This window comes from Acanthisitta chloris, unplaced genomic scaffold (genome assembly GCF_000695815.1).
Source record: "Acanthisitta chloris isolate BGI_N310 unplaced genomic scaffold, ASM69581v1 scaffold4754, whole genome shotgun sequence".
Taxonomy (NCBI): Eukaryota; Metazoa; Chordata; class Aves; order Passeriformes; family Acanthisittidae; genus Acanthisitta; species Acanthisitta chloris.
Genome location: NW_008668672.1, coordinates 47,171 through 74,615, shown reverse-complemented (window position 1 = coordinate 74,615; position 27,445 = coordinate 47,171). Strand labels below are relative to the sequence as shown.

The following is a 27,445-nucleotide window of genomic DNA, read 5'->3' as shown; positions in this document are numbered from 1 at the left end:
CTAGTGTTCTTTCTTACCTGATTGGTTGTCAGGGTGAGATCTTTGAGAGGCCAAAGGTGTCTGAAAGGAGATTACAGAGAGATTTAAAAGGTCTGACTCCACCCTAAGTCACTTTTGACTTCCATCTCCTTAGTCCTCTATCTCCTCATTCAAGGTGATGCCTACAAAGTCTTGTAGGTGCTTGAGGCTGAGTTTGCTCCTCTCCTTACACTACTACAGGAGGAATTAGTAGCTTGGACTCATTAACCTGAGCACAGAGTTTATTTTATTCACAAATGCTCCTGAGAAAATGGAAAGTTTTGGCACTTTCAGATTCAGTTTCTCTCACTGAGTCTAAACTGAATGGAGCTGAAGCTCTGGGTCTCCTGCCACCCTGCTGAAGTCCTTGAGCTGCAAATGATGCTGACTAGAAAGCTCCTGTGCTGCTTGAGTGAGTCATTGAGCCTCACAAATCACTCCCAAAGGTGGATCTAGCAGCAGAAATTGATAAGGAAACATGTGGTTCCTCAGCCTTTCCCCTTTCTTGAGTCTCTGTTCCTATATTGTTACAGCAGATCCCACAGGATACTGCCATTTCTAAGACACATTTATAAACTCTCTCTGATTGTCCTGAGTTGCAACAAACCATTTGGTGAGCTAAAGGAGGGTTTTTACACACACACAGAGAAAAGAAAATTAGCATAGAAAAGAGCAGATTTCCTCTAGCCAATGTTATCCTTCCAGACAGTATCACAGGGACTTCATGGCAGGACTTCCTATGGAAGCCTGGGGAAAACTTCAATGCTACATCCAGTGATGGACACAGCAACAGGTTACATGTCCTTTCCAGGACCTTCCCAGCTGGTATGCTGGGTTTGCATCCAGGGATGAAACTGCCACTTACTTCTGCACATCCAGGAACTCCAGCAGCTTGATGTCAGGAAACAGACTGAGATCCACAATCCCTTGGCAGTAGAGGTCATCTTCTCTTTCATGATAGAGCATGTAGAGCATGAAGAGCTCAGGGTAGAAGCAGGGCAAGATCAGGGGCAGGACCACGCTGCAGGCCTGATGGTCACTGTGGCAGAGAAAAGCAGAGTCCTACAGTGAGACCTACAGCCTTGATATTCCCAGAATCACACAGCACACTGGAAGAAGCAGCTTCCCGTTCTCCTTATTTTCCCCTCCTTCCTCCTCCTGATTTCAATATCACAGTTGGACTGTAGTGACCTATAAGACATAGTGCTGGACATGGCCACAAGCTGAAGGTGAAAATGCTTCTTGTGCTGTGTGACAGAACAGGGTTTCTCCACAAGATCTCCTCAGTCACTGGGAGAAACCTGGAACTCCAAAGGCCTATCTCCAGCTGCTCTTTCTGAACTGTGTCAGTAGGGTCTTGTGTCCTGCTGCTCTTTCTGAGCTGTGTCAGTAGAGACCCATCTCCAGCTGCTCTTCCTGAGTTGTGTCAGTGGAGCACTTGTTATTTCTTCAGGGACAAAGACCAAACAAATTCACCTAAAGTCCTTTTCCAGCTGCTTATCATTCCACCACCCTCTTGGCTTCATTGAACCCACACGGGGATAGCTGCAGCTTCAGCAAATAGAAATCCAGGCCAAACAGGGACATCTGAACAAAGATGCTTTTTCTCACTTCCAAAACTCCTAAACCTGGGTCTCCCACTATTATTCCTACCTTTTTATTCTAGGAACAACATGTCTTCTACCTCCTCTGCCACTGTTCTGCTACAGAACATGATTGAAAGAAGTTGTTTTCATGCTTCAAAGCATGAAAACACTGAAAGCTTTGCGCTTGGAAAGGTGTGGGCACTAAACCTGACTCAACCAGATTAATACAAACAGTTCAGGGCTTGATGTATTTCAGAAGACACTTCCTCTGCCTGAGCAGCTTCAAATTAAACTCCCAATGGTAACACATACCTTGTATCTCCATCCGTATATTTTGGGGGCAGTTGGCCTTTCTGCTCCAGTGCCAAATGGAGCAAACCCCTAGAAGAGCAGCAGAAATGAGTGTTAGTTCCATCCCTCCTTTTTTTCTTAAGGATAATTTGTTATTCACAAGGGAGGAGCTCAGCCATCCCAGCATCAAGTTGGGTATTAGTAAAGCTCTCTGTAACCCATGCAGTGTTGTTTCAGTATTCAAGTTGCACTATTTAAGAGGTTTCTCCTTTATCAGCAGAAACACCAAGTATGTTCAAAAATCTCTATAGTGTCTAAAAAAAAGTTGAGTGTTTACTCTTGAGATCGTAACTGTGGTCTGCATTGAGCACCATCTCCTTGTATTCCCACTCAAAGGACAGGAGGTTTGAGGACCTGTCATACCAAACAATTCTCTAATCCATCCATGAACATTTGAGGATGATCCTACTCTGGGTTTATCTTGATATTTCATATCATAATGGCTTGGATTGAAAGGGACCTTAAAGATCATCTCATTCCAACCCCTGCCATGAGCAGGGACACCTTCCATTAGCCCAGATTGCTCCAAGCCTCCTCCAACTTGGCCAGTTCAAGGAATGGGGCAGTCACAGCTTCTCTGGGCAACCTGTGCCAGTGCCTCACCACCCTCAAAGAGAAGAATTCCTTCCCAATGTCCCATCTATCCCTGCCCTCTGGCAGTGGGAAACCATTCTCCCTTGTCCTCTCACTCCAGGCCCTTGTCCAAACTCCTTCTTCTTGCAGAACACCCTTTAAGCACTGGAGCCTCTTTAGGCATTTGAAGGTGTTCTAGCATCTCCCTGGAGCCTTCTCTTCTCCAGGCTGAACACCTCCAGCTCTCCCAGCCTGGCCCCAGAGCAGATGTGCTTCAGCCCTATGCTGATATAAAGTCCTGGAGAACTTTCCGTATTTTGAGCAATCTGTGCCAGTGCCTCACCACCTTCACAACCAGTATCTAATATCTAATCTAAACCTCTTCTCTGTCAGTGTGAAGCCATTCTCCCTTGTCCTGGCACTCCTGTGCTTGTCCAAAGCTTTATTATAGGCAACAGCTCTTTGATCTGCCATAGCTCCCTGAGATATAGTCACATTAAAGCCCTTAGCTCATGTACTGAGTAAGGAGCATAAGAAAGGTCTTCTAGGTCCGTATGATCTTGGTTATTGCAAATAACTCTTTATCTAGCACCACTCTGAAACAACTCTGCCAAAAAAAATATGCTGTGAATAAACCATGTCACCTGAAAACATGATTCCAATATCCTACTCCACATGCCCTCCATGCTCATACCCAGTGGAAGGACTTGTGCTTGACTTACTGGTAGAATTCCCATATTTTCTTTGCATAGTACTTGACTTCCTCCTGTGCCATAGTCAGCAAATGTCTGTTGGCCCCAATCCCAGAATATGTTGCCTGAAAAGCTATTGTCAGGGCCTTCAGCAGCTTTCCCAGTGGGTGCAGGGAAGACTTCAATGCCTGCATGATAGAGGACAATTAAATTCAAGTCAGCCCTTGCCATTAGGAGAGTATAACACCAAAATGCCACCCAACCTTCTCTTGTCAGCAAAAGAGAACAAGCCTAGAGGTAATCAACTGTAATTTTGCTCTATTTTTGCTGCCACAAGCCCATTCTCCTCCTCTTATCAGGCAGAAATGTGCTTAGTAGAACTGCTGTTCTGCTGAGATTTGCTGTGATATTCCAGAGAGAGAACAAAGGGTGCTCCAGGGAAAGGCTTGGTGAGGGAAGAACAACCTCCAAGAGTACATGGAAGTGCATTAATCATTTCAAGCAGCTGGTTATTCCCTGGCACAGTCTGAGAGCCAAGAGTGAAGCTTTATCATCACTTCCTGGCCTTAATAGCTCTACACAAACTGAGTGTTCAGAAAGCATGAGGATAACCCTATTTTTCACACACAGTTTAGAGAAACTCTTGAACCCACTGACAATGTTTTATGGGCTAACAGAAGGCAAAAGAAAGTTGCTATGACCTGTGTCCACGTCTGGTGGACAGACCTGGATCACTATGGTTTTAGACTTTACCTTCTCTAAATAACTTTGCAGTGACTCCAACTCCTGGTGCTGAACAAGCTCTTCAAGAATATCTTCTGTCTTCCAGGATATATCCTCAGTGCCCCTGAAAAGGCGATAGGTCAGGAAGGAAAACCACACAACAAAGCACTGGGGTAAATCCATTTTGGTCTTGTAGGTAGATTCTAGGGGGGCTATAAAACAATTAGAATAAATGAATTTTTCACTTATAAGAATCAGTTTCAGCAGCACAACCTTAAATTCAGGAATAAAATTCCTCCTCCTCCTGTCTCATAAACTGGATAATTCTTGGGTTTATAATTTTAACACATGGCAAACCCTAATTCAAATGGGCTCCTTTGTGACAATGAGGCCGTGGAATAATCATACCTTTGGCAGAAGAGATATTCCTGAGATTTCCTCAGCTCCTTGCTGGTTTGTATGTGAAACCCTGTGAAAGACTCCTCCATTTCTTCTTTGCAGCCAGAATGGATGAATTCCTGGAACTGGTCATAGATTCCCTTCCACCTCTTCTCCACTGGGAACTCCTCGAGGCCCAGCTGACTGCAAAATGGTTCAGAGTATGTTAAGGGGATGGAATGGACCTTAGAGATCATCTAGTCCCAAACCCCTGCCATGGGCAGGGACACCTCCCACCAGAACAGGTTGCTCAAGGTCCCATCCAACCTGGCTTAGAACACTGCCAGGGTTGGGGCAGCCGCAACCTCCCTGGGCAACCTGTGCCACTGTCTCACCACCCTCACAGGAAAAAGCTTCTTCCTAATGTCACATCTAAATGTCCCTCTTTCAATTTATCCTAATTACTTTTTGTCCTAGCACTGCAGTTCCTAACACAGAGTCTCTCTCCAGCTTCCCTGGAGCCCCTTCAGATCCTGGAAGGTTGCTATGAGGTCTCCACACAACCTTCTCTTCTCCAGGTGGAAATGTAACATCACATTAGGATACTCTGTGTGCCTCCTCAAATACTGCAGATTTTTACCATCGAATATGGAAGGTTCTCCAGAATTTGATATTACAGAATCACAGAATCATTTAGGTTGGAGAAGACCTCTAAAACCATCGAGTCCAACCTGTGATCCATCACCACCTTGTCAGCTAGACCAGAGCACTGAGTGCCATGTCCAGTTGTTTCTAACTCCTCCAGAGCAGCTGTGGCTGCCCCATCCCTGGAAATGTTTCAGGACAGGTTGGTTGTGGTGTGGAGCAACCTGGGCTAGTGGAAGGTGTCCCTGCCCATGGCAGGGATTGGAATGAGATGACCTTTAAGGTCCCTCCCAACCCAACTGCATTCCATGTCCCATATCCAATTCAATAAAACTCTTGCCCTGACAACAAGTTATTTTGGCTGAAGAAAAGATCCTGGTGCGTGGAACATAAATAATCTGACTCTTTGCTGGAGAACTGATCACAGACTTTCTTGTTCCCTGAGGGATGTTTCTAAATATACACTATTTATTTCTTCTGAAAGCCTGCAGTAAAGCCTGATTGCAAGAAGAGAGTTGAGCAACCACCACCAATAGCTATTTCTGCTTGAAAAGAACAGGAAGAAGGAACTGTTTCTGCAACATAGATAGTCTGATGTGCTGGAAGTGCTTTGAAGAGAAAAGAGGAAGAAACTGAAGTGGGTTTTGTGAGAGGAACTGGAATTGGTGAGACAGGCAGCTCTTTTTCCCACTGGGACTCCTTTATTTGAATTCAACTGGCTGAAGGTCCTCCAGCTTGGCAAGCAGAGCATCCCTTGGCAGGGTTCAGCCTTGAGATAAGAGTCTCTACCAAAGGACATGGTCTGACAGGTTCAACTCAGTTATTCCTGCCCTGTACTCTCACCACTGCTGCCAAAACAGCATTAGCACCTCATGAAGCTCTGGTCTGGACTCCACAGCCATCCTCCACATGGACCAACCTCTGGATGGGCAGTGGCAGAATGGGATTAGAATATCTCTTTTCTGCTTCCTATATGGCATTAATTTTAAGTGCCAACCTGTCTTCTCCTTTCTTCCTTCTCCCCTTGCATATAAGTCAGGTTTTGGATCAATTCTCAGCAAGGTCTGCCTTGATCCCTGTTGGGATTGATCCAGTTGTCCTCTAGGTAGAGTCAAAATATAACCATGACCCGAGAAAAGTGCTCTTTTCTCATGTTGCTCACGTTTTGGTTACGGTCTCATCCAGCTGCTCGTTGGACGTGTTCAGGATGCCGTGAGTCTGTAGGCCTTGGCCTGATTTGTTAGTAAAGGTTCCCTCCAAAATGAATCCATTGGCAAATGACAGCTTTCCCTGTGAAGGAGAAATCCAAGGTTATTCTGCCAAGATCTCATTAGAGAGAGGAAACAAGCTGGACCAAGTCATCAAATTCTCTTTTGAGCAGAGCCAACTCTTGAAACAGTGGCTAAGAACAACTTCCACCATAGAGGTAAATGTTCTCAGCATCCAAAGCAATAATGGCATTAAAGCTTAGCCACTAGAGTCAACACATCTCAAATTCATCTCCAAATCACATTTGCATTATGCTCTACGAAGCCCAAAGATCTTCTTTGAGTTAAATTGTCTGTCTTAAATTTAACTGCAATTCTTAGTAACCTCAAGTGATCAGATGAAGTTTCAAATTTCTCTCTATTTTTTCTCTGCTTGTTAAAACCACAAGGAAGTTTGGCCTCACAGGAATGGGAAATCATATGATATTCACCATAAACACTTTCAAACTGTTTGCTGCTACCAAGACAAACCTTCAGTTCTTTGAGGCAGAGACATGCAGTAGCTTGACTCAAACTCTGTGGATTTAATTAAATCCAAAGTCAAACAATCTCATAACTAGTTTGGCTTTGCATAGGAGCCTGAAGTCTTCATTGCTAATAGCAGGAGGCACATTCCAGCTTTAGATAAAGAACAGATTTTTCTAGACTAACCACTAAAGCTAAATATTAATTTTGGAGGATGAAATCTCTAAGTACTGTAATCCATCTCTGCAAAATCTGCCTCTAGTCTTCTGGAGGAAGAAGATGATGACAAACTCTTCCTCCCCTGACAAGTCGGTAAATGACAAGCCTCATTTGCATTCATTACCAAGTGTCTCTTTTGACATCTCTCACTGTGATATAACCACACACTTCCTGTGAGGCTCATCAGAGAGTTCTGTAACAAGCTGGAGGACTAGTTTCCCCTGCAATGAGGCATTTGATCAACACTTTGCCCAGATATTTCTCTTCAAGATCAACCACAAACTGTTGAACATGTTAGCGCAGTGTTCAGATTGCAAAATTCGGCTTCCAGGATTCCTCAGCTGTGGTAATATCTCAGTTAGGTTAGCCTAGTGCTGGTACTGCAACTCTGTTTGGTTTAGACATAATTTCCTGTGTTCCAAACCACTACAAAGGCTAAAACATTTGTTTTAAAGATACAAAAGCATCCCAACTGCAGCTGTGAAGCACAGCTAAAAATGCCCTACAAAAAAGAACACAAACAAAAACCCCAAAACCTCAAGACCCTGAGTGTAAATAAAACATTTAAACCCAAAGTGATTCACAGAGGACCCAAAATCTCTCAGCTTCTGTGAATGAGGCTGATGAGAGACAAAAATCATCCAGAAACTAGGAAAATGTTATTTTCTAGGAGACTTGGGCAAGTGGAGCAGGAAGGTATGAACTTTGAATCCATCTGGAAAACCAACAGCTGTACAGGAAAGCTGAGATGAAGGAAGTTCTCACCTTTCCAACAAATGCTAGCTCTTCTGTGAAGTTCCCTTCATAAACTGAGTCATCTTCCAAGAGGAGAATCCCAGAACCCTTCAGTTGAAAGCAGAAGGAATGAATTTGTGACATGAATTTCTCATCTGCTCAAATTCACCTAGAAACAACCACTGGTTTGGGCTAATTATGGGTTGCAGATTCCAAGGATACTTTTGAAAACCCAACATCTCATTGCAGTGCTCAAGAGAAGGACAAGGAGGTTCTCTAGAGCTATCCCATATTTCTGCACACAGAAATCTTGGGTAGTCAGGAGGTTTTTAAACAACAGTTTTATTGCTTTTATTTTCCTAGAAGAAGGTCCCAAAAGTAGGATCCTGTGCTAGGAATGGCCACCAGGAATTGGCACAGGGGTCAAACTTCTGGTGCTCTCAATCCTATGACTTTTGAGGTGGTTGGAGCCAATTGTGTCATTCTTTGCAAAAAGAAGAAGGCAACTGCTGTGTGGAATCATGCAATATCCTCAGCTAGAAAGGATCCACAAGGATCAGCAAGTCCAACTTGTGGCCCTGCACAGGACACCCCAACAATCCCACCATGTGCCTGAGAGTGTTGTCCAAATGCTTGAGCTCTAGCAGGCTTGGTGTCATCACCAGTTCCCTGAGGAGCTGTTCCAGTGCCCAGCCACCCTCTGGATGAAGAAACTTTTCCTAATATCCAGCCTAAACCTCGAATTAGCTTTTCCTCTTGCTGTGCAGTCAAAGGGGCTTTAATGAGCTGCTCCTAAGCATTCATTAAACAACTCATTCCACTACTTCCCAAATCCCACAGCTGCTTATAGTAGGACACTTTTCAGGGAAGGAGCACCAGGATGCACAACAGACACAGGATAATTTACATCCAAGAGGAAAGAGGAGTCTTGGTGGGTTTAGCCCATGGTTTGGGCCTGAAAGTTTATACATACCCAAACAAGCCAGAAAATGTGGTCACTTTTAGAGCTGTAACACATTTTCCACTGGAATGGTTTCCTTGATGGAAAACACCCTTTCTGGCAAAAATCAAAGGTTTCCAAGGGAAGCTTCTTGGTCATACCAATTTTCCACTAGGAAAACTGAAGTGACTGCTCTCCACCTGGAAGCCGTGTGAAGTTAAAGGAGCCTTTGGCAGTTGGCAACCCCGAAAAAGAGCTTTATTTTGTTTCCCTGCAGATGGGAGGGTTTATGGAAAGCTCTTCCAACCAAGTTTCCATGCTAAACATGCCCTAATTTGGTGAGTGGGGAAGGGGTTGTTTGTTTTTTTAAGGCTCTGCTTTTCACAGAGAAGCAATGAAAGCCATGTGGAAAGCCACTGGGAAGCAAGTTTGAGCCATGCCAATCCCTTTTGCTTCCCCCACCAACATCTAAACTTCCAATGAACTGGAGAGCAAACATGTCATATGTAAACTCATATTGGAAAGGTGAAGATTTTACCATCTCCAAGATAGATATGGTATCATAGAATCCCAGACTAGTTTGGGTTGGAAGGGACCTTAAAGATCGTCTCATTCCACCCCCTGCCACAGACAGGAACACCTTCCACTAGCCCAGGTTGCTCCAAGCCCCATCCAACCTGGCCTGGAACACTTCTAGGAATGGGGAGTCCGCAACCTGAGACGTATATAACTATATAGTATATGTGAGTTCTGGTCTATAGTTGTGACTGGATGATCAGTTGAACAGCCAGATGGTAAGGTGTCTTACCATGAGCAAGGAGAAGTGACAGTCTTACATTTAGCTCCTCCTTGCACCTCATGAAGGTGCAAAGAAACAAGACTTCAGCTACACTTTGTTCTTCATAAACATTATTGTGGCAACCCTCCCCTCTGGGGGAAGAACCTTCTCCTAATACCTAACCTTCTTGCCTTCTATTTGCCCTCAAAGATTAATTATAAAGTGAAACCTTAATCTTGCCCTTGCTGGGGAATTCCACATCCAATTGATTTACATAGTCCACTGAAAACATGTACTCACTGCCATTTTATCAGCATGAAATGTCCTTTGATAGCAGACACCTGACTGGGTTACCACGGAAGAACCTTCTCCTAATACCTAACCTTCTTGCCTTCTATTTGCCCTCAAAGATTAATTATAAAGTGAAACCTTAATCTTGCCCTTGCTGGGGAATTCCACATCCAATTGATTTACATAGTCCACTGAAAACATGTACTCACTGCCATTTTATCAGCATGAAATGTCCTTTGATAGCAGACACCTGACTGGGTTACCACGATTCCTTGGCCATGTCTGTGATCATCAAGCCATGTCCCTATGTATCTCTCCCCTCTGGAATGAAATAGAAAACAAATTATAGTTGTTTTCCCTGTATTCTTTGATCTTAATCAGTTTGATGTGTGACTTAGTGAGGTTAGTTTCACCCACAGCTGCAAGATGTACCTCACAAACTCAGGTCATATAATGTTTTCCTGGGGTTTCAAGCCTTACAACAGAGGTTGAACACAACCCACTTCATCCTAAATCTTCCCATCAACACATGAAGCCTTTCCCACTCAATAGCAGGCCAAAGCTGTCACAAAGCACCTAAAGCCACCTCTGATACATCCCACCTTTACCTATCTTTGTCTTCCCAGACTCCATATCCATTCTTCTTGTCATTTTCCCACTGTCCTGTGTATTTAAATGGATGCTCAGCTGAGAAGTTCTCGAGGATCCCAAAGCCTTGACGCACATCATCTTTGAAGTAACCTTTGTAGACCATATCATTCCCATACCTGCAGGGGGACAGAATTTCACACTGTGACTATTTGATAACAACTAGGGGACTAGGAATCCTGGAAAAATAAGAATCAGGATCATCTGCCTGTGAAATATTTCACCTATTTGACTGATAGCTCTGGAGCTGGTAGGTGTTCACTATTAGGAATGTGCATCACCCACACTAGGCACTCCACAGCCTTCAAAATTATCCAAGCATACAACACATAGCCTTGCAAGTGCTGGGAGAGGCCACTCAGTCCTTGGCCTCACATCATCTGGCTCACAGTGACCACTAGTTAATCCAGAGGAGATGAGATCAGTAAGAAGTCAGACTTGCCTTCACCTTTCTGTGGTGGCCCACCACCCCTTTTCCTGGGCTGATCTCCTTGAGAAGAGGAGTTTGAGTCATAAATAAGGAGCAGAACATGCAGACTGTAGGAAGGTAGGTGGCCTATTATCCCACAGTAAGCAGTTGGAAAACTGGGCTGTGTGGTCTCCTCTGTTACACTTAGGATGGAGAGATCAGGGATCAATATGTGCATTAACCATGGGAAGTCTAGTCATTGGCCAATACCTTTGGGTACAGGCCAGGTGTGACCTGAGCAAGGATGAGGATGTTGGTAAAATGCAGACTGTAGGAAGGTAGGTGGCCTATTATCCCACAGTAAGCAGTTGGAAAACTGGGCTGTGTGGTCTCCTCTGTTACACTTAGGATGGAGAGATCAGGGATCAATATGTGCATTAACCATGGGAAGTCTAGTCATTGGCCAATACCTTTGGGTACAGGCCAGGTGTGACCTGAGCAAGGATGAGGATGTTGGTAAAGAAGGAAGACCAGGGAGACCTTAGAGCACCTTCCAGTGCCTAAAGGGACTCCAAGAGAGCTGCAGAGGGACTTGGGACAATGGCCTGGAGGGACAAGACAAAGGGGAATGGCTTCCCACTGCCAGAGGACAGGGCTAGATAGGATATTGGGAAGAAATTCTTCCCTATGAGCATGGTGAGGCACTGGCACAAGTTGCTCAGAGAAGCTGTGGCTGCCCCATCCCTGGAAGTGTTCCAGGCCAGGCTGGATGAGACTTGGAGCAACTTGGTATAGTGGGAGGTGTCCCTGCCCATAGCAGAGGGTTGGAAATGGATGATCTTTAAGGTCCATTTCCACCCAGAGCATTCTGGGATTCTCTGTGCACGCAAACAGTACTTTACAGACCAGTCCTCATACAAATTCCCAGCAGCACTCTGAGTGACAGATGAAATGGGAACATTTCACCCTTTAAACATCTGGAGCCCCTTTTCCCCCAGAATCCATCTGTGGCTTTTACTTACTCACAGATTCCATAGCCTCTCATCTTGCCCTCATACCAGTGGCACTTGTAGCAGTCATACCTGTCTTCGGATCGGCGTGGGATGAGGCATATTCCAAACCTACAAGGTGCACATGGAAGAGGTCAGCACAGCAAAAGGTGACTCAGTTGTGCTGGATCAAGTTCCAAACCTGAGGACCTCCCAGACTCCCAAGCTGACTTACATGGTTGGGATCAGTTCTGCCTATGCCACTATTTCCAGGTGTCACTAGACATGGAATTGCTCATCCCTTTGTGAGCTGCAAAGTTACTCACTGTTTCTTCTACAGTTACTTCCAGTGTTATTTTTCCCCCTCTCTACCTCTTCCCTGGTTCAATATTTTCCCAATCCCAGCACAAAGTAGTTGAGATATTTTTCCCCCTAAAAATCTAACCTAATCTGGAATTCTAGTAAAAATGAGGACTCAAAAAGTCTGAATTTCAAATAAACTTAGATAAATAATAGCTGAAACTCATGGTTTCTCTCCCCTGAGAACTCCTCATTTAAGAGAAGTTTTAAAAATATCTTAAAATAACTTCAGCAAGACATTTCAGATGAAGAAATTCACATAGATTTAGAGATCAGGGGTCAGATTCATCCAACTGAATAGAATCATCTGCAGTCAACTGATCATCTGCCCACGGTTCCTTTATTGTAGTCACTATCAACCCACTCTCTCCAGGTTACAACATACCCAGCTTAATTCAGATGGACCTCTGGAGGGAACCATTCCATAGCTTATTTTGAAAGGAATAAACACCCTGTTTTCCAAGGCTTACCCATGCTCCAAGCCCTCTTTGAAATCCCCAACATGGTTGCGTCCATCACGCCACTTCAGTGTCCCCCTGAAAGTCAAAGCATCATCACACAGGACATCACAGCAACATTCACAGCTGCAACACAGAAGGCAAAACCTAAATATTTAGGCCAAGTTGGATGGGGCTTGGAGCAACCTGGGCTAGTGGAAGTTGTCCCTGCTCATGACAGGGGGTTGGAACTGGATCATCTCCATGGTTCCTTCTAACCCAAACCATTCCAGGATTCTATGGATAACATTAAAAATTTCCTCAGAGGACACATAAGTTCTCCAGGTACTTCTGGGACTTTGGTTTACACTCTGAGGACTTAACACCATAATGTTTTCATGCTCTAGAATGAGTGGGAAGAATCCACTGCCAAATTCCCTAATCTCAAAAGTATTTTGTAGAGGTGCTGGGTCATCCCTTCAGGATCTTGCACATCATCCTTGTTTAATTGCAGTGTAGCATATGATTAAGCTAGGTGAGGTGGCACATCCCTGTAGACAACATAATGACACCACAGCCCAGAACTACATTGTGCCTAGCACTAGGAAAACAAAAGAGACAAGTACTGGCCTGAAGGGATCATATCATTCCATCTGGTTTGCGTGGGGGTTGTGAAAGTGATTACACGAGGGACCAATGCAAAGTGAGACTGGAACGGTCAACACGCTGGTCAAATTACTGCATGGCCATGCCCAGTCCTGAATGCATTTCCATCAATCCCATTCTCCCACTCCACCCACACCCTCACTATTCTAATTCTTTCATCATCCTAGTCACAGTCAGATCCCCACACATCCCCTAACCATAAACAACAGAATCATGGAATGGTTTGGGTGGGAAGGAAACTTAAAGCTTATCTTAATTCCACCCCCTGCCATGGGCAGGGACACCTTCCACTAGACCAGTTTGCTCCAAACCCCATCCAACCTGGCCTGAACACTTCCAGGGATGGGGCAGCCACAGCCTCTCTGGGTGACTTGTGCCAGTGCCTCAGCACCCTCACAGAGAAGAATTCCTTCCCAATATTCAATATCACAAGACCATAGATTATTAATACGCAAAAGTTGAGAAAATGGAGAGAATTGAAAATTACTCCATTCCATTTTGTCTCACAAGATGTTTCTGCTGCTGCTTTATGTACTTTGATAGAGGAGAAACCATGAAAAATGTTCAAACCTTGATATTTTCATTGACTTTCTGTGGTATTACTGAGGCACTGATACATCTTCATAGAATCATAGAATCATGGCAGGGTTTGGGCTGGAAAGGATCTTAGAGATCCTCTTGTTCCACCTCCCTGCCATGGGTAGGGACACTTTCCACTAGCCCAGGTTGCTCCAAGCCCCATCCAACCTGGCCTGTAACACTTCCAGAGATGGGGCATACACAGCTGCTCTGGGCAACCTGTGCCAGTGCCTCAACACCCTCACAGCCAAGAATTTCTTCCCAATCTCCCATCTAAACCTACTCACTGTCAGTTTAATAGGAGATGATGCAACCCCAAATCATTTGACTTTCTCTGAGGTTGTTGTTTTAAACACCTACATGAGACCTGCTCTTTCTCCATTTTTACAGAGAATTGGTCAGTTTAATTTTAAGTGTCTTTAAAATACATCTCCTTTTGTTTTGGTTGTATGAATGCTAAGCAAAGGAGAGCAAGCCAAAGAGAAACTGTCAGTTTAATAGGAGATGATGCAACCCCAAATCATTTGACTTTCTCTGAGGTTGTTGTTTTAAACACCTACATGAGACCTGCTCTTTCTCCATTTTTACAGAGAATTGGTCAGTTTAATTTTAAGTGTCTTTAAAATACATCTCCTTTTGTTTTGGTTGTATGAATGCTAAGCAAAGGAGAGCAAGCCAAAGAGAATGAGGGCATGAAGTGAAGTTGTGTCAGGGGAAATTTAGGCTGGATATTAGGGCAAGGTTCTTCCCCCAGAGGGTAACTGGGCACTGGAACAGCTCCCCAGGGCAGTGGTCATGGCCCCAAGGCTGCCAGAGCTCAAGGAGTGTTTGGCCAATGCTCTCAGGCACATGGTGGAATTGTTGGGATGTTCTGTGCAGGGCCCAGAATTGGACTTGATGATCTTTGTGTGTCCCTCCCAACTGAGGAGATTCTATGATTCTATGTCTGCTCCAGCCATGGGGATGGTTTAAGAAACTTCTCAGTGGGAGTATCTCCTTCCTCCACACCAGATCATCTGGAATACTAGGACAGAACAGTGAAGAACACAGGTATTTTGCTGAGGAACCCCAATTCACACTCCTACAGCTCTCTGCTCATATGCTTTGCTGTGCCAGCCTCTCCCTCAGAGATGGACCAGCCATCAAGGCCAGTTAGGTGCTCTGTAACCTTCTATTAGTAGCAAGTCACATAGCAGAGAAGTTTCAGGAGTGGGAAGGAAAGCCTAGTAATTAAGCAACTCAAAGGTCAGGTATTAAAACATTTGAAGTCGCTTAGTTCTGCCACAAATTTCCTGGGATGTCTCAGTCAAATAATTTCATTTGAAGCAGCAGAGGTGTTTGTTCATCTCCACTCTCCAACCTTAAGGCAGGAGGAGACAAAGAGGAAGAGATGGTTTGCAGATGTCTGTTAGGAGTGCAAGTGCTAGGGAAGGTGGGGATGATGTAAAGGATTGCCTCAGGTGCAGCTCTACTCTAAATACCTATTTAATGCTGTTCTAGTCTCTTCCACAGAAGATTCAGGACTAAGCTTTTGATTCAGGGTTGATTTTTAAGATCCCTTGTAACCTAAACCATTTATGGTTCTATGATTTTGGATATTCTTAGTATTTTAAGGCTCCTTCAAACCAAGTCTCTACAACCTTTTTGCTTCAAGAGCAGCTGTAAACAAACTGTAAAAGTCAGGGACCATAAAACTTCTAAATCACCCTAGTTTGGTGCCTGAGGAGCTTGGTCATATTTCTCCACAGAAACAAGAGACTGTGCTCTATCCTACATGAAAGAAATTTTTGTGGGCACCATTTAACCTTTGATTTACAGACCATTCCCTTTCAGCAGAGCTCATTTAAACTTGGATTTTGTGAACAGTTCCCATGTTCCCAAGAAATGCATTTGAGCCTCTTCTGTAGTTTGTTTTCAATTGCTTTGATAAACGTTTGGATGTTCAAATGGATTTGCAAATGGTTTGTATTAGGGGGGTTTTGTCATCATGATGGTAAAATTTCATGCCTCAGGCTGAAGTCTTGATGATAAACATTAGGTCAAGTCCTAATTAGAGGCATCAGCCAATGCAGCACCTTCAGTGTGATCACCACCACATTATTAGGGGCAACCTCTATAATTTAACACATAACCAGTATCACTAGTGAGGCATCTACACTGCAATAGATCACATCAGGACTCATGCTTTGATTAAGCCCTGAAATCAAGTAAATCTGTCCCAACTTCCCTCTAAATGTGTCTTCAAGACCAGATTTCTTTCTGGATGCAAGTGAGGCAGGAACACACTCCAGTAGATCACCAGCCCAGGATTAGCTGTAAAGGCCCTCACATGGAATGAATCACTCCAGGTCCACAGCCAGTCTGTGGCATCTATATTGGCAGGTTAATGGTTGTACTTGGTTATCTTAGAGGTCTCCTCCAACCTTGATGATTCTATGATTCTATATTAAGCTTATTATATCAACACCATCCCTGGAAGTGTTCAAAACATGAGTAGACATGGAACTTGGTGATATGGTTTAGTGGCCATGGTGGGATTCGGTCAAAGCTTGGACCTGATTGTCTTGGAGGTCTTTCCAACCTTAATGACTCTATACCTCCACCTGTGCATCCATTGGATCCAGGCAGTGCTTCACACAGACAGCAGGGCCATCCTTGCAAGCTCTTGCATAGGAAAAGGGGATCAAAAAGGGCTCCTTACTTGCCATGTGGCTTTCCCCAGTACCACTCGCCCTCGTAGGTTGCGCTCTTGAACTTGCTCTCCAGTCTAAAGACGTAGGTGAAGAAGCGGCAGGACGGGGGCTCACTGCCTTCCCCACTCTTGCCCCACAGTGGGAAATCTCTCTTCCCATTCAGCGCCTGGCGGACAGCCTGGTTCAGCTTCCACTTCCAAACAGCCTGGGGGCAGAGGAAGAGGAGTGATAACAAGGGAAGAAAGCCTGAGAGTTCTCTCAGAGCTCCCAACAAAAGAGTCTTCAGGAAAAGCAGCAAGAAGCTGTTGGGTTCTCACTAAAGCTGGTGAGATATAGCCCATCTACAGCATCCACGAATGTTATCTTGGGTCCTACCTGACTCTTGCCACCACTAATTGGCTGTGGCACAGGACCACACTGGTGGAACTGGGCTGTCTGCCCAGTGCAGAGCACTTCCAGCACATGCATATGTGTCTTCTATCAAGTGTCTAAGCCACCTCTGGTCAGCTAGTACAGTACTGGCTTGACAAAAAGGCTGGGGGAAAAAAAACCCAACCCCTCATTTTGCTTATTATTCTGCTTTAAATAATAAATAGATGGCAAAATCCAAAAGGCTGACCTTCATCTGGGGGTCTTTGGCAGAGAGAATGAAGGTTTCTTCTGGGGTTGTGATGCACAGTCTATACCTGTGAGGCAAAAGATGTTACCAAGACTATGAAAAACTCATTTCCTGCAGTCCAATAGCAGGTTCTGCTCTTCCCATCCCCCTTCAGAACCTAAAGGTGCTTTTACAGTTGAGTTTTCCTTCTGAAGAGATACTCAGTTAGTCAACTCATCTTTGCTCTCCTGGTCTGGAGCCTAAACCATTTTTTTATTCATTGGCAACTAAAGACAGGATGAGAGGACATAGCCTCATGCTGTTCTACAGGAGGTTCAGGTTGGACATCAGGAAGAATTTCATCATGGAATGGTTGTTAAGTACTGAAGGGGCTGCCCAGGAAGGTGGTGGAGTCACCATCCCTGGAGGCATTCAAAGAATGATTGGGATGTGGCACTTAGTTGCTGCTCTAGTTGACAAGGTGGTGATGGGCCACAGGTTGGACTGATGGTCCTGGAGGTCATTTCCAATCTAAATGATACTATGATTTCAATCTGTCTGCAAAGGTGAGCAAAGTCCAAGCTGCTGGGAACATCTGAGAGGAACTTCACTTCCCCAGAGACCAGAACCAAACCCGCTGGGTGGAAAGGAGATGGCACAAAGCTTTGAATCATATTCTCAGAGTTTCACGATCAAACTGAACATTTTTATCTTATATTTTTTAACCTCCAAGTGGAAATTTCTCACTTACAGTCCTGGAGCCGATTTCTCTCCACAGTTGTCATCCACCCACACAAGCTTCAGATCAAAACTCTGAAAGCTGTTTCCCTGGAACAAAAGGGAGAAGATGTTCCTGTTATTGATGTAAATTAAACATCACACGTTGCCCTTGCTCTGTCAATCCATTGAACAGCAGAACAAGACTGGCAGCACTGTAAATTTCCTCCTTTGTGGGCCACACATCTATCCCACATCAGAACGAAGACCTTGGAGATAGAAGAAAAACAGGAGAAGGAACAAAGTTCTTAGTTTAATGTTTTTGTTTTCCATAATGCCACAGCTACAGCTAAGTGTAGCAGGACATAGCACTTGGATCTACAAGAGTTTCTTCCCTATCACATGGCAACACTCCCAAATCATCCCAAACACCTAATATTCCCAGAGAAGCTGTGCCTGCCCCAGATCTGGAAATGTTACAGGCCAGGATGGATGGGGTTGGGAGCAACCTGGGCTAGTAGAAGATGTCCTTACCTATGGCAGGGGGATGGAATGAGGTGAACTTTAATGTCCCTTCCAACCCAAATCATTCCATGATCTATCTAGGATTTGCACTCCAGGTGCCACAACCGAACATGACCCACAAGTACAACGTTTAAGGAGTCACTAGTTTGATCAAGACCAGATGGAACAAACTAAAACAGTTGAAATGCTAGAGACAGACTATATTTGACTGTACATCCCCTTCCCTGTCTAACATCCAGATGTCCATGCACAGAGCTGTGAGGATGTAGTTGGCCAAGCCACGTAATAGCACTATGGAGTTCACATAAGTTACTCACTGATGTATCCAACAGATTTGGAAGAATAGGGAAACAAGGGACATCCAGATTCCCAGCACCAAAGGCAAAAGCTAACCCGTTCCACTCCAGTTCTATCCCCCAAGCCTCAATAACAGTCTCAGCAGGCAGCAGATGAGACACAGTGGGTGGGAACAGAGGTACCTCTGTGTGAGCTGCTTACTCTGTGTTCTGATCCTAGTCAATGGAGTCAGGACATGATTCAACTACTACTAATTCTGGCATCTAAAATAGGTCAGATAAACCACACCCAGATGGCACATGTTTCTCTCCTCAGACTATAAAGGGAGCCTGGGGGCACCTGCTTACAGCAGGATCACTACAGTGCTAAGAAATCTACGCTTGGAAGTTGGATGAGAAATCACCAGCCTATACCCTCGGGCCTAGCCTCTGTGTTATCGCAAAGACTTATGTTTGGAAGAGTTTCGAAGATGTAGCAGCTCTTAAGGCAGTGTGTTTGGACACCTCAGGGGCTGGCACATGACTAAAGAGCAAGCAGAAAGGTGCACATGAGGAGAGCCCTGCTAGATTACAGGTGCTGTCAGTCAGAGCAAGCCAAGTTGGACTTAGTTAACATGCTACAGAAGAGCTTTGAACACGGATTATTCATCTAGCTCCCCATGGCTGGAGACACTCCCTGTCTGTCCCACACCCAGGCTCTAAATACCCAGAAATACCTCCAGCATCTTCTGACATGCCACTAGCAGGGTCAGCCATGAGAGATCATATTTAGTCCTATGTATGTCTGTCTACAATATCACATCTTGGACCCACCAGGCCCCTTTGAATAATGAAGGACCAAAATCATCCACGGGCATGGGCTTAGGTTTCTCCAAAGGTTCCTGTGGTGGTTGGACTGTACATATTTACTGGGAAAAAGTTATGTGGTTTCTCCTCTAATCCTTCTTAGTGGGGTTTTAACTCCTGAAGTTCTTTAACTCCTTTCTTAGTGTTAAAGGAGAGACTGGATCTGGCACACAATGCTGTGGTCGTTGACATGGTGGTGTTAGGTCAGAGGTTGGAACTGATGATCTCAGAGGTCTTTTCCAACCTGATTGATCCTGGGATTCTGTTTTCCTTTCTACTCCAGTGCAAACCACAGGGACATGATGGATCTGAGACAAGGATTTCCCACCAGCCAAGCTCTGCTGGATTTTCAACATGAAAAGGACCCTGAATTTTGCTGTCACTTACGTGTGCTTCCCTTCCAGGCCCTCTGAAGGGCTTCAGACTCACCTGGATTAGGACAAGAACATCATCAAAGAGCAAGATCCGGTCTGATCGGTTTGTGCTGGCTGAGATGGGAAGATTTCTGCTGTCTTCCAGCAGCCTTCTCTCAGGAACACAGAGCATATCCTGCAGAGGGAACCACAGGCATCAAGATGGAAGACCAAAAGCATCAGGAAACAGGATTTGGGAGAGGACACATAACTCAAGCCAAGAGTTCCTGCAGAGGTCATCTGAGTCAGGGTGGAAGCTGACAGTGGCAGCACTCAACACTGGACACAGCACTCGACTTCAAAACACCAAAAGGTTTCTCCAGTGCTTCCACCCAGCCCTTCTCTATTGACTTCAAGCCTCAAATTCTTGATCCATATTAAGATTTCTCCATAAGGATGTAGAAATGTAAGACTTTCAAGCCACTTTCTCCATCAATGGCTCACCGTGAATTTGTAGCTCAAAGATTTCCATAAGGTCTTGGTAAAACAAGCTTCATCCAGGACTTGGCTGATGAAAGACTCCAACTTCACGTATTCCTGGATGGCACTGCTCACCACATCCTTTTCAGAGCCCTGATAAAAGAAGGCAGGACTTGAGCAATACTTCAGCCCTGGGCCAAGGGAAGTTCAGGTTGCATACTAGGAAAAATTTCTTCATAACTGGAAGGGGCTGTCCAGGGCAGTGGTGGAGTTACCATGCCAAAAAATGAGTAGACATGAAAATTTGGGATATGGCTTAGAGGGGATGGTGGTATTTAGTCAAAGGTTGGACTTGGAGGTCTTGGTTAAGAACTGCAGTGATAGGACAAGGACTAATGGGGATAAACTGAAAGAGGGAAATTTAGATTGGGTGTTAGGAAGTTTTTTGCTGTGAGGGTGGTGAGACACTGGCACAGGTTGTCCAGGGAGTTTGTGGCTGCCCCAGCCCTGGCAGTGCTTAAAGCCAGGTTGGATGAAGCCTTGAGCGACCTGTTCTGGTGGGAGGTGCCCTTGCCCAAGACAGAGGGGTTGGGTCTAGTTGATCTCTAATGTCCATTCCAACCCCTTAATATTCTATGATTCTAGGATGGGTAGCCCATACCATGCTGAAGTGGCCACTTTTTGTTGCAGCCCACCTTGAAGTGGGCTGCACTCCACCAGTGCTGGTTACCTCCACACCAGCTGGAAGCCATTTTCCTTCCAGCCTGCTTTGGATTCAGTGCCACAACCACAAAGCTTCACAAGCAATAAGGTGTTAGTATGATCCAGTCAACATCACATCAAACTTTCTACCTCTTTGAGAGCCTCATTGAGCTTTGTAAGGAGGAGGAGATATTGCTCAATGTGATCTCGCATAGGTTTGTGCAGAGCAGTGTATAAGGCCAAGGACATGGAGCTCTCCGAGGTGACATCTGTGAGGAACTGTTTCAGCACTGTCTTGTGGTGCTTCCAGGCCTCACTGCAAGATGGGGAATTAAAACAAAAGTTCATTAATTCAAAGGTTCAATAATTAATTTTTCTGCAAACTGCCTGTTCTCCACCTTCCAAATTTATGTGCTACCTCACCCCCAGAGAGGGTGTAGACAGACATAGAGGACAAGGAGACGATAAAGTGGTTGTGAATCTGCTCTTATCTAATGTTTATGTTTTCATTTGCTCTTTCCATGAGACTCTGGGACAAGCAGTGGAAATTTCCTGCCAGATTCCCACAGCATCCTATCTCAGGTCCCACCCCCTACCCAAACCCCCACATTCCAAATTTACAGGCTTCCTCTACTACAGAGGGAGTCGTGCATGGCTAGAAAGAGACAGAAAGAGTTCTATAGAGGAAACTCAACTTCTTGTGGCTGCCCCATTCCTGGCAGTGTTCCAGGCCAGGTTGGATGGGGCTTGGAGCAACCTGGGCTAGTGCAAGGTGTCATTGCCCATGGCAGGGGGTGGAATGAGATGATCTTTAAGGTCCCTTCCAACCCAAACCATTCTGGGCTTCTATGAAGCCTTTCAACAGCTGCTGCTGTGGTCTCAGCAGATGACAGAGCATCTGAGGCCAGTTCAAAGGAGAAGCAGCTGGACTATGAAATACAGATGAGAGCAACAAACAGTGCTCAGTGCAGCTCACTCCAGTTTCATATCTTAACCCAAACAACACCACTGTGTTACCATCAGCCCCTTCAACATGCATTTTTTGGCCCACTGACCTTTTGCTCTTGGTGGCCTGTTCAAAGCCCTGGACTACAACATAGTTTGCAAAAGTGACAAAATACCTGTTGGCAAGAAAAAAACCACAAGAACACAAGTTGAGTTAGAGACTGACATTAGCCATGATGTTTAAAGCAGTGAAGTTTCTGGGAGGTTCCATTACTCCCACAAAGGTATCTATGGAAGATGACAAATTTAACCTGGCCAGCAGGTTGAAGGAGGTGATTCTGCCCCACTACTCTGTTCTTGTGAGACCTCACCTGGAGGACTGAACACAATTCTGGTGTCCCCAACATCAGAAGGACATGGAACTGTTGGAGCAAGTCCAGAGGAGGCCACAAAGCTGATAAGATGACTGGAGCACCTTCCTTTAACCTGGCCAGCAGGTTGAAGGAGGTGATTCTGCCCCACTACTCTGTTCTTGTGAGACCTCACCTGGAGGACTGCACACAATTCTGGTGTCCCCAACATCAGAAGGACATGGAACTGTTGGAGCAAGTCCAGAGGAGGCCACGAAGTTGATAAGAGGACTGGAGCACCTCCACTGTGAAGACAGGCTGAGGAAGCTGGGGCTGTTCAGCCTGGAGAAGAGAAGGCTGTGTGGAGACCTCATAGCAACCTGCCAGTATCTGAAGGGGCTCCAGGGAAGCTGAAGAGGGACTCTTGGTTAGGATCTACAGTGACAGGACAAGGAGTAACTGGGATAAACTGAAAGAGGGGAAATTTAGATGAGATATTAGGAAGAAGTTTTTTCTGTGAGGGTGGTGAGACATTGGCACAGGTTGTCCAGGGAGGTTGTGGCTGCCCCAACCCTGGGAATGTTCCAAGCAAAGTTGGATGGGGCCTTGAGCAAGCTGGTCTGGTGGGAGGTGTCCCTGCCCGGGGCAGGGGGTTGGGAGTAGATGATCTCTAAGGTCCATTTCAACCCCTTAACTTACTATGAGATAAGAAGAGCTCAAAGTAAGGCTGATGGTTTATGGTTTAGGTGAAAAGGTGGCATTTGGTCAAAGGTTGGATTTGATCTCAGAGGTCATTTGTCATTTCCAACCTTAATGATTCTGTGATTCTGACAGATGTGGCTAAGGCCATATCCTGACAAGGGCTGTAACCATTTTTATGGGATTATATGGAATTAAAGTCCTGCCTGGAGGATCAGAAATATCTTCATTCACAGCAGATTATGGACTTTTTTTGGCTGTAATTCCCTTCAACAGGACTTTGATTATTTGAGATATATGAGAAATAACAGGAATGGTAGAGCTGCAGTACTCGGGCTCTGAGTCTTTGTATTTTTTCAAGTAGCAAGCATCATAGAATTCCTTTTTTAGTACTAGTTTACTATTTTGACAACCCAGAAACTGCTTTTCTTCCAAAATCTGCACTGACAATCATCATGATCATGATCATATGTACTGAGCAACTTAATTTAGTGGAAGATTCCCTGACCATAGCAGAAGGTTGGAACTAGATGGTCTTTAAGGTCCACTCCAATCAAAACCATTTCTAGGATTCTATAATTTAACCTGCTGTGATTTATATTTTGTTTCATTTACATGTTTATGTAGACTTAGCTTTAAACAATTCCAACCTCCAGTACTCTGTCCTAATGTTCATGTGATGTTCCTAATGTTCATAGATGATTGTTATTTCAAATCAGTGCAAGAAAATCACTTAGTATAGCACTGACCTTCAGTTACACTCAACTGTCAAAGAAAAATGGACTTAAAATAGTCAGATATCTATAAATAAATACATAAATAAATGGTCAGGCTTGATGATCTTAGAGGTCTTTTCCAGCCTAAACAATTCTATGATAAAGAGAAGAAGCTTATTTGACAATGTTATGTCACATCCAACTATCAAAGGGAGGCTGGGAGAGATGTAGCCACTGCAGTTGTCATCTTGGCTCATTCCCTGTTGTTTCCATTGCCACCTCCTTGGTTTAACTGCCTTGTTTTTTGCACTTAGATTGTTACAGGAAATTGAAGTCATCCTGATATTTGGCATAAGCAGAAGTAAACTTGTGCAGCTGTCCTGGAAATCAAATCTACAAAGGCTGAGCTTAAGATAATCAGTTTTGAATGGCTGAATTTCTGCTGCTTGAATTAAAGAAACAGTTGTTTCCATTGCCACCTCCTTGGTTTAACTGCCTTGTTTTTTGCACTTAGATTGTTACAGGAAATTGAAGTCATCCTGATATTTGGCATAAGCAGAAGTAAACTTGTGCAGCTGTCCTGGAAATCAAATCTACAAAGGCTGAGCTTAAGATAATCAGTTTTGAATGGCTGAATTTCTGCTGCTTGAATTAAAGAAACACTTCCCTGTGAGGGAGGCACCGGCGCACAGGTTGCTCAGAGCAGCTGTGGCTACCCCATCCCTGGAGGTGTTCCAGGCCAGACTGGATGGTGCTTGGAGCAATTTGGTGTAGTGGAAGGTGTCCCTGCCCATGTCAGGGGTTGAGACTAGATGATCATTAAGGCCCTTTCCAACCCAAACCGTTCTGGGATTCTATGGAAGTATCAGGTCTGTTTTACTGATGGCAAATTCAAGCCGAGGTGTCTCTCACCAATGTTCCTAATCCCACACTAGAGGGAGATCGAGCCATACTTTCTCCACAAATACTACATTTTCTTTCAGTAGTGTTTTCAGTTAAGTCATGTAGAATGTCCAGACTAATTACCATTTATTACAGCTTTCAGGGACATGCATTTACTGCTGATTTCCAGGCCCTGAACAGTGGTTTCCTTCCCTCTATCCCATTCCAATAAGCTCACGCCATGGGCTCACATCTGCACGATGTGTCAGCAAAGGTGGGGAGGAACCAGCTCTTTTTTGTTAATATCACACCCAACAAAACCAGGTTTTCATTTCAAAATGAGGGGAAATAAGATCTTAAGATAAACTTCTTTGTGTCAGCTGAAACCTCAGCACGTCCTTTCATCTTTTACATGCCTCAGGCAAAGCAGCTTTAATTCACTGAGTCAGATCCCGAGTGAAAATACACTCTGCTCCAAACCTCACTCACATTAAGGCAAAGCTTGTGCAGCACTTTAAAATGATGCTGTCCAAGGAAAAACAAACTGTAGTCCTTCATCACTTCCACATGCAGAAAATCCATGCAAACCAAGATGAGATGAACAGCCATTCAGGAGCCAATGTGCCCACCTGTGTTGTGCCAAACTGCACAGATGGTACAAGCCCAGTTGGCAAAGCTTTGGCCACATTTAGGTGATGAATGAAGGACTGAACACTTTCAGGCCTTGATATTATCTCAGATGTCCCTAAACCATTTTTCATGTTAAGGCATCAACACACTCTGCAATGCTTTGGGTAAACACTTCATTTTGTGTCACAGACAGATGGGCAACAGATGGAATTCATTACAGAAACAGCAACAGGGCAGAATGGTGTTCACATCATGCTACATTCATCACTTCCTATCACATCCCTTGCCTAGAGCATAAAAATGTGGTAGGAACACATAACATCAACTGTGTCTAATGACATCTTCTCTCCTCAGCCCTGGGAGGCCTTTAAACCTGCTTGTGCACGTCTGATGTCCCTGCTGACAGCTCAAGCTTTGCTCTCATAAATTACTCAGGCACAAACTCTCATAAATTTCATCCCTTCTGCTTTTCCTAAAGCTTTCTGTACTTACTGGACGTAGAGGCTTAGGAACAGATCTCCTTTCCAGATAGTGTAGATGTCCTGGATGCAGAAGGCCTCAGAGGTGCTGCATTTCTGTTTCAGTGTCCTGTAATTGTCTTCTGTGAGATTCCACAGAGCTTGAAATCGATCATTGAGGAGCATGAAGAGCTTAAAGTTCTCCTTTCCCTTCTGGTCACTAGGTTCTGTGAGGAAGACAAATAAAAAGCCTTGACTCAAGAAATCTTGTGGAATATCTAACACTCAGCCTAATTTTTCAGTGTAAAGCACATATATATAATGGGATTGAGTCCAGAGGAGGCCACAAAGATGATTAGAGGGATTGAACACCTCAGCCTGGCGAAGAGAAGGCTCCAGGGAAACCTCGGAGCTCCTTCCAGTGCCTCAGGGGGCTCCAAGAGAGCTGCAGAGGGACTTGGGACAAGGGCCTGGAGGGACAGCACAAGGGGGAATGGCTTCCCATTGCCAAAGGGCAGGGGCAGATGGGATATTGGGAAGGAATTCTTTGCTGTGAGGGTGGTGAGGCACTGGCACAGGTTGCCCAGAGCAGCTGTGGCTGCCCCATCCCTGGAAGTGTTCCAGGCCAGGTTGGATGTGGCTTGGAACAACCTGGGCTAATAGAAGGTGTCCCATGGCAGGGAGATGGGAATGAGATGATCCTTAAGGTCCATTCCAACCCAAACTATTCTAGAAGCTCTGTGAGGCTCAGCCCCAGCTCACACATGAGCACCAGAAGGAAACTGTCTGCCCCTGACCCAAAGGGCTGTTCCCAGTCTCCTTGGAGACCAGGCCAAAAAGGCAGTGACAGGAGAGGGAACCACAGTGGTGGGATCCAGTCCCACCACTTCTGGCCAGACAGGCCTGTGAATATTTATATGGATTTGTTATTTTAGTGGAGTTTCTCTGATTTACTGCCAGCTCAGAACCTGCACCCACATGTTTTCCCTTCACAGATGGCTATGGCCATGGACTGAGAGCGGGGAAGGAGAATGGGCACACTTTAGGGGTCACATGTGTGAGATGAGTTTTGGATTTCCATGCACCACGCTGGAAGTAAGTGGAATGGGTGTACAGGCTGATAGTGGTTAAAATGTGGATTAACCTCTTAAACTCACAGGAACCACAGTCCCAGGCTTGAATGAAAGCCCACGGGCAGCCTGAAGAGCTCAATATCTTAAATCAAACATCTTTGCAAACCACGTGCACCAACAAACAGCCTCCAGCCAGTCCTCAGCCATGAGTTTCAATTGCAAATCCCTTCAGAGGTGTGCCAGTGACTCAAGGCTAGAACTACAGAGAGAAACTGTCTCCTCTGACTTACCTGCCTGGAGCAGAGGCTTGAGGATGAGGGCATCTATCCGTGCCAGACATGCTGAGAAGGTTTCCTCCACTTGGAGCAAAGATGCAGTTGCTTCAGCCGTGCACATGTCCTGGACACAACACAGAAGGTACAAATAAACTCCCTTGCACAAGTATCCATCAGTTGGACCTGATGATCTTAGAGAGCTTTTCCAATCTGAATGACTCTATGATTTTATCTACCAAGGCTTCAGTGCTCATGGCAAACAATCAGCCTTTCTTGCTCTTGACAGCACACACAGGTGTCATTGCTGCCCTCAGAAAGCATCTGAAAACATTGGAAGATATAACAGAAACCAAATAGCTCAACATGAGCTGCTGTCACAGGAGATGACCAAGGCTTCAGCCCATTTTCCCGATGCCCCAAATCGATGATCATCTCAGATCTCCCACATGACTGGTAA

General features: G+C 45.0%; 1 protein-coding gene across 1 annotated transcript in view; it reads right to left on the bottom strand.

The window, feature by feature from the left end:
• Positions 1-27,109, bottom strand: part of ALS2CL (ALS2 C-terminal like) — a 31,385-nt gene extending 4,276 nt beyond the window's left edge. The window contains exons 1-21 of the mRNA XM_009072988.1: positions 27,004-27,109; positions 25,675-25,867; positions 22,016-22,081; positions 21,111-21,276; positions 20,283-20,411; positions 19,855-19,974; positions 17,793-17,869; positions 17,063-17,129; positions 16,452-16,648; positions 12,539-12,604; positions 11,742-11,840; positions 10,271-10,429; positions 9,872-9,983; positions 7,684-7,761; positions 6,129-6,256; positions 4,352-4,525; positions 3,974-4,067; positions 3,251-3,408; positions 1,917-1,985; positions 884-1,057; positions 18-60 (exon numbers count right to left, since the gene is read on the bottom strand). Coding sequence (XP_009071236.1) covers positions 18-60; positions 884-1,057; positions 1,917-1,985; positions 3,251-3,408; positions 3,974-4,067; positions 4,352-4,525; positions 6,129-6,256; positions 7,684-7,761; positions 9,872-9,983; positions 10,271-10,429; positions 11,742-11,840; positions 12,539-12,604; positions 16,452-16,648; positions 17,063-17,129; positions 17,793-17,869; positions 19,855-19,974; positions 20,283-20,411; positions 21,111-21,276; positions 22,016-22,081; positions 25,675-25,867; positions 27,004-27,109 — 2,475 coding nt within the window. The remainder of the gene's footprint in view (positions 1-17; positions 61-883; positions 1,058-1,916; positions 1,986-3,250; positions 3,409-3,973; positions 4,068-4,351; positions 4,526-6,128; positions 6,257-7,683; positions 7,762-9,871; positions 9,984-10,270; positions 10,430-11,741; positions 11,841-12,538; positions 12,605-16,451; positions 16,649-17,062; positions 17,130-17,792; positions 17,870-19,854; positions 19,975-20,282; positions 20,412-21,110; positions 21,277-22,015; positions 22,082-25,674; positions 25,868-27,003) is intronic.
• Between the last annotated feature and the right edge of the window lie 336 nt (positions 27,110-27,445).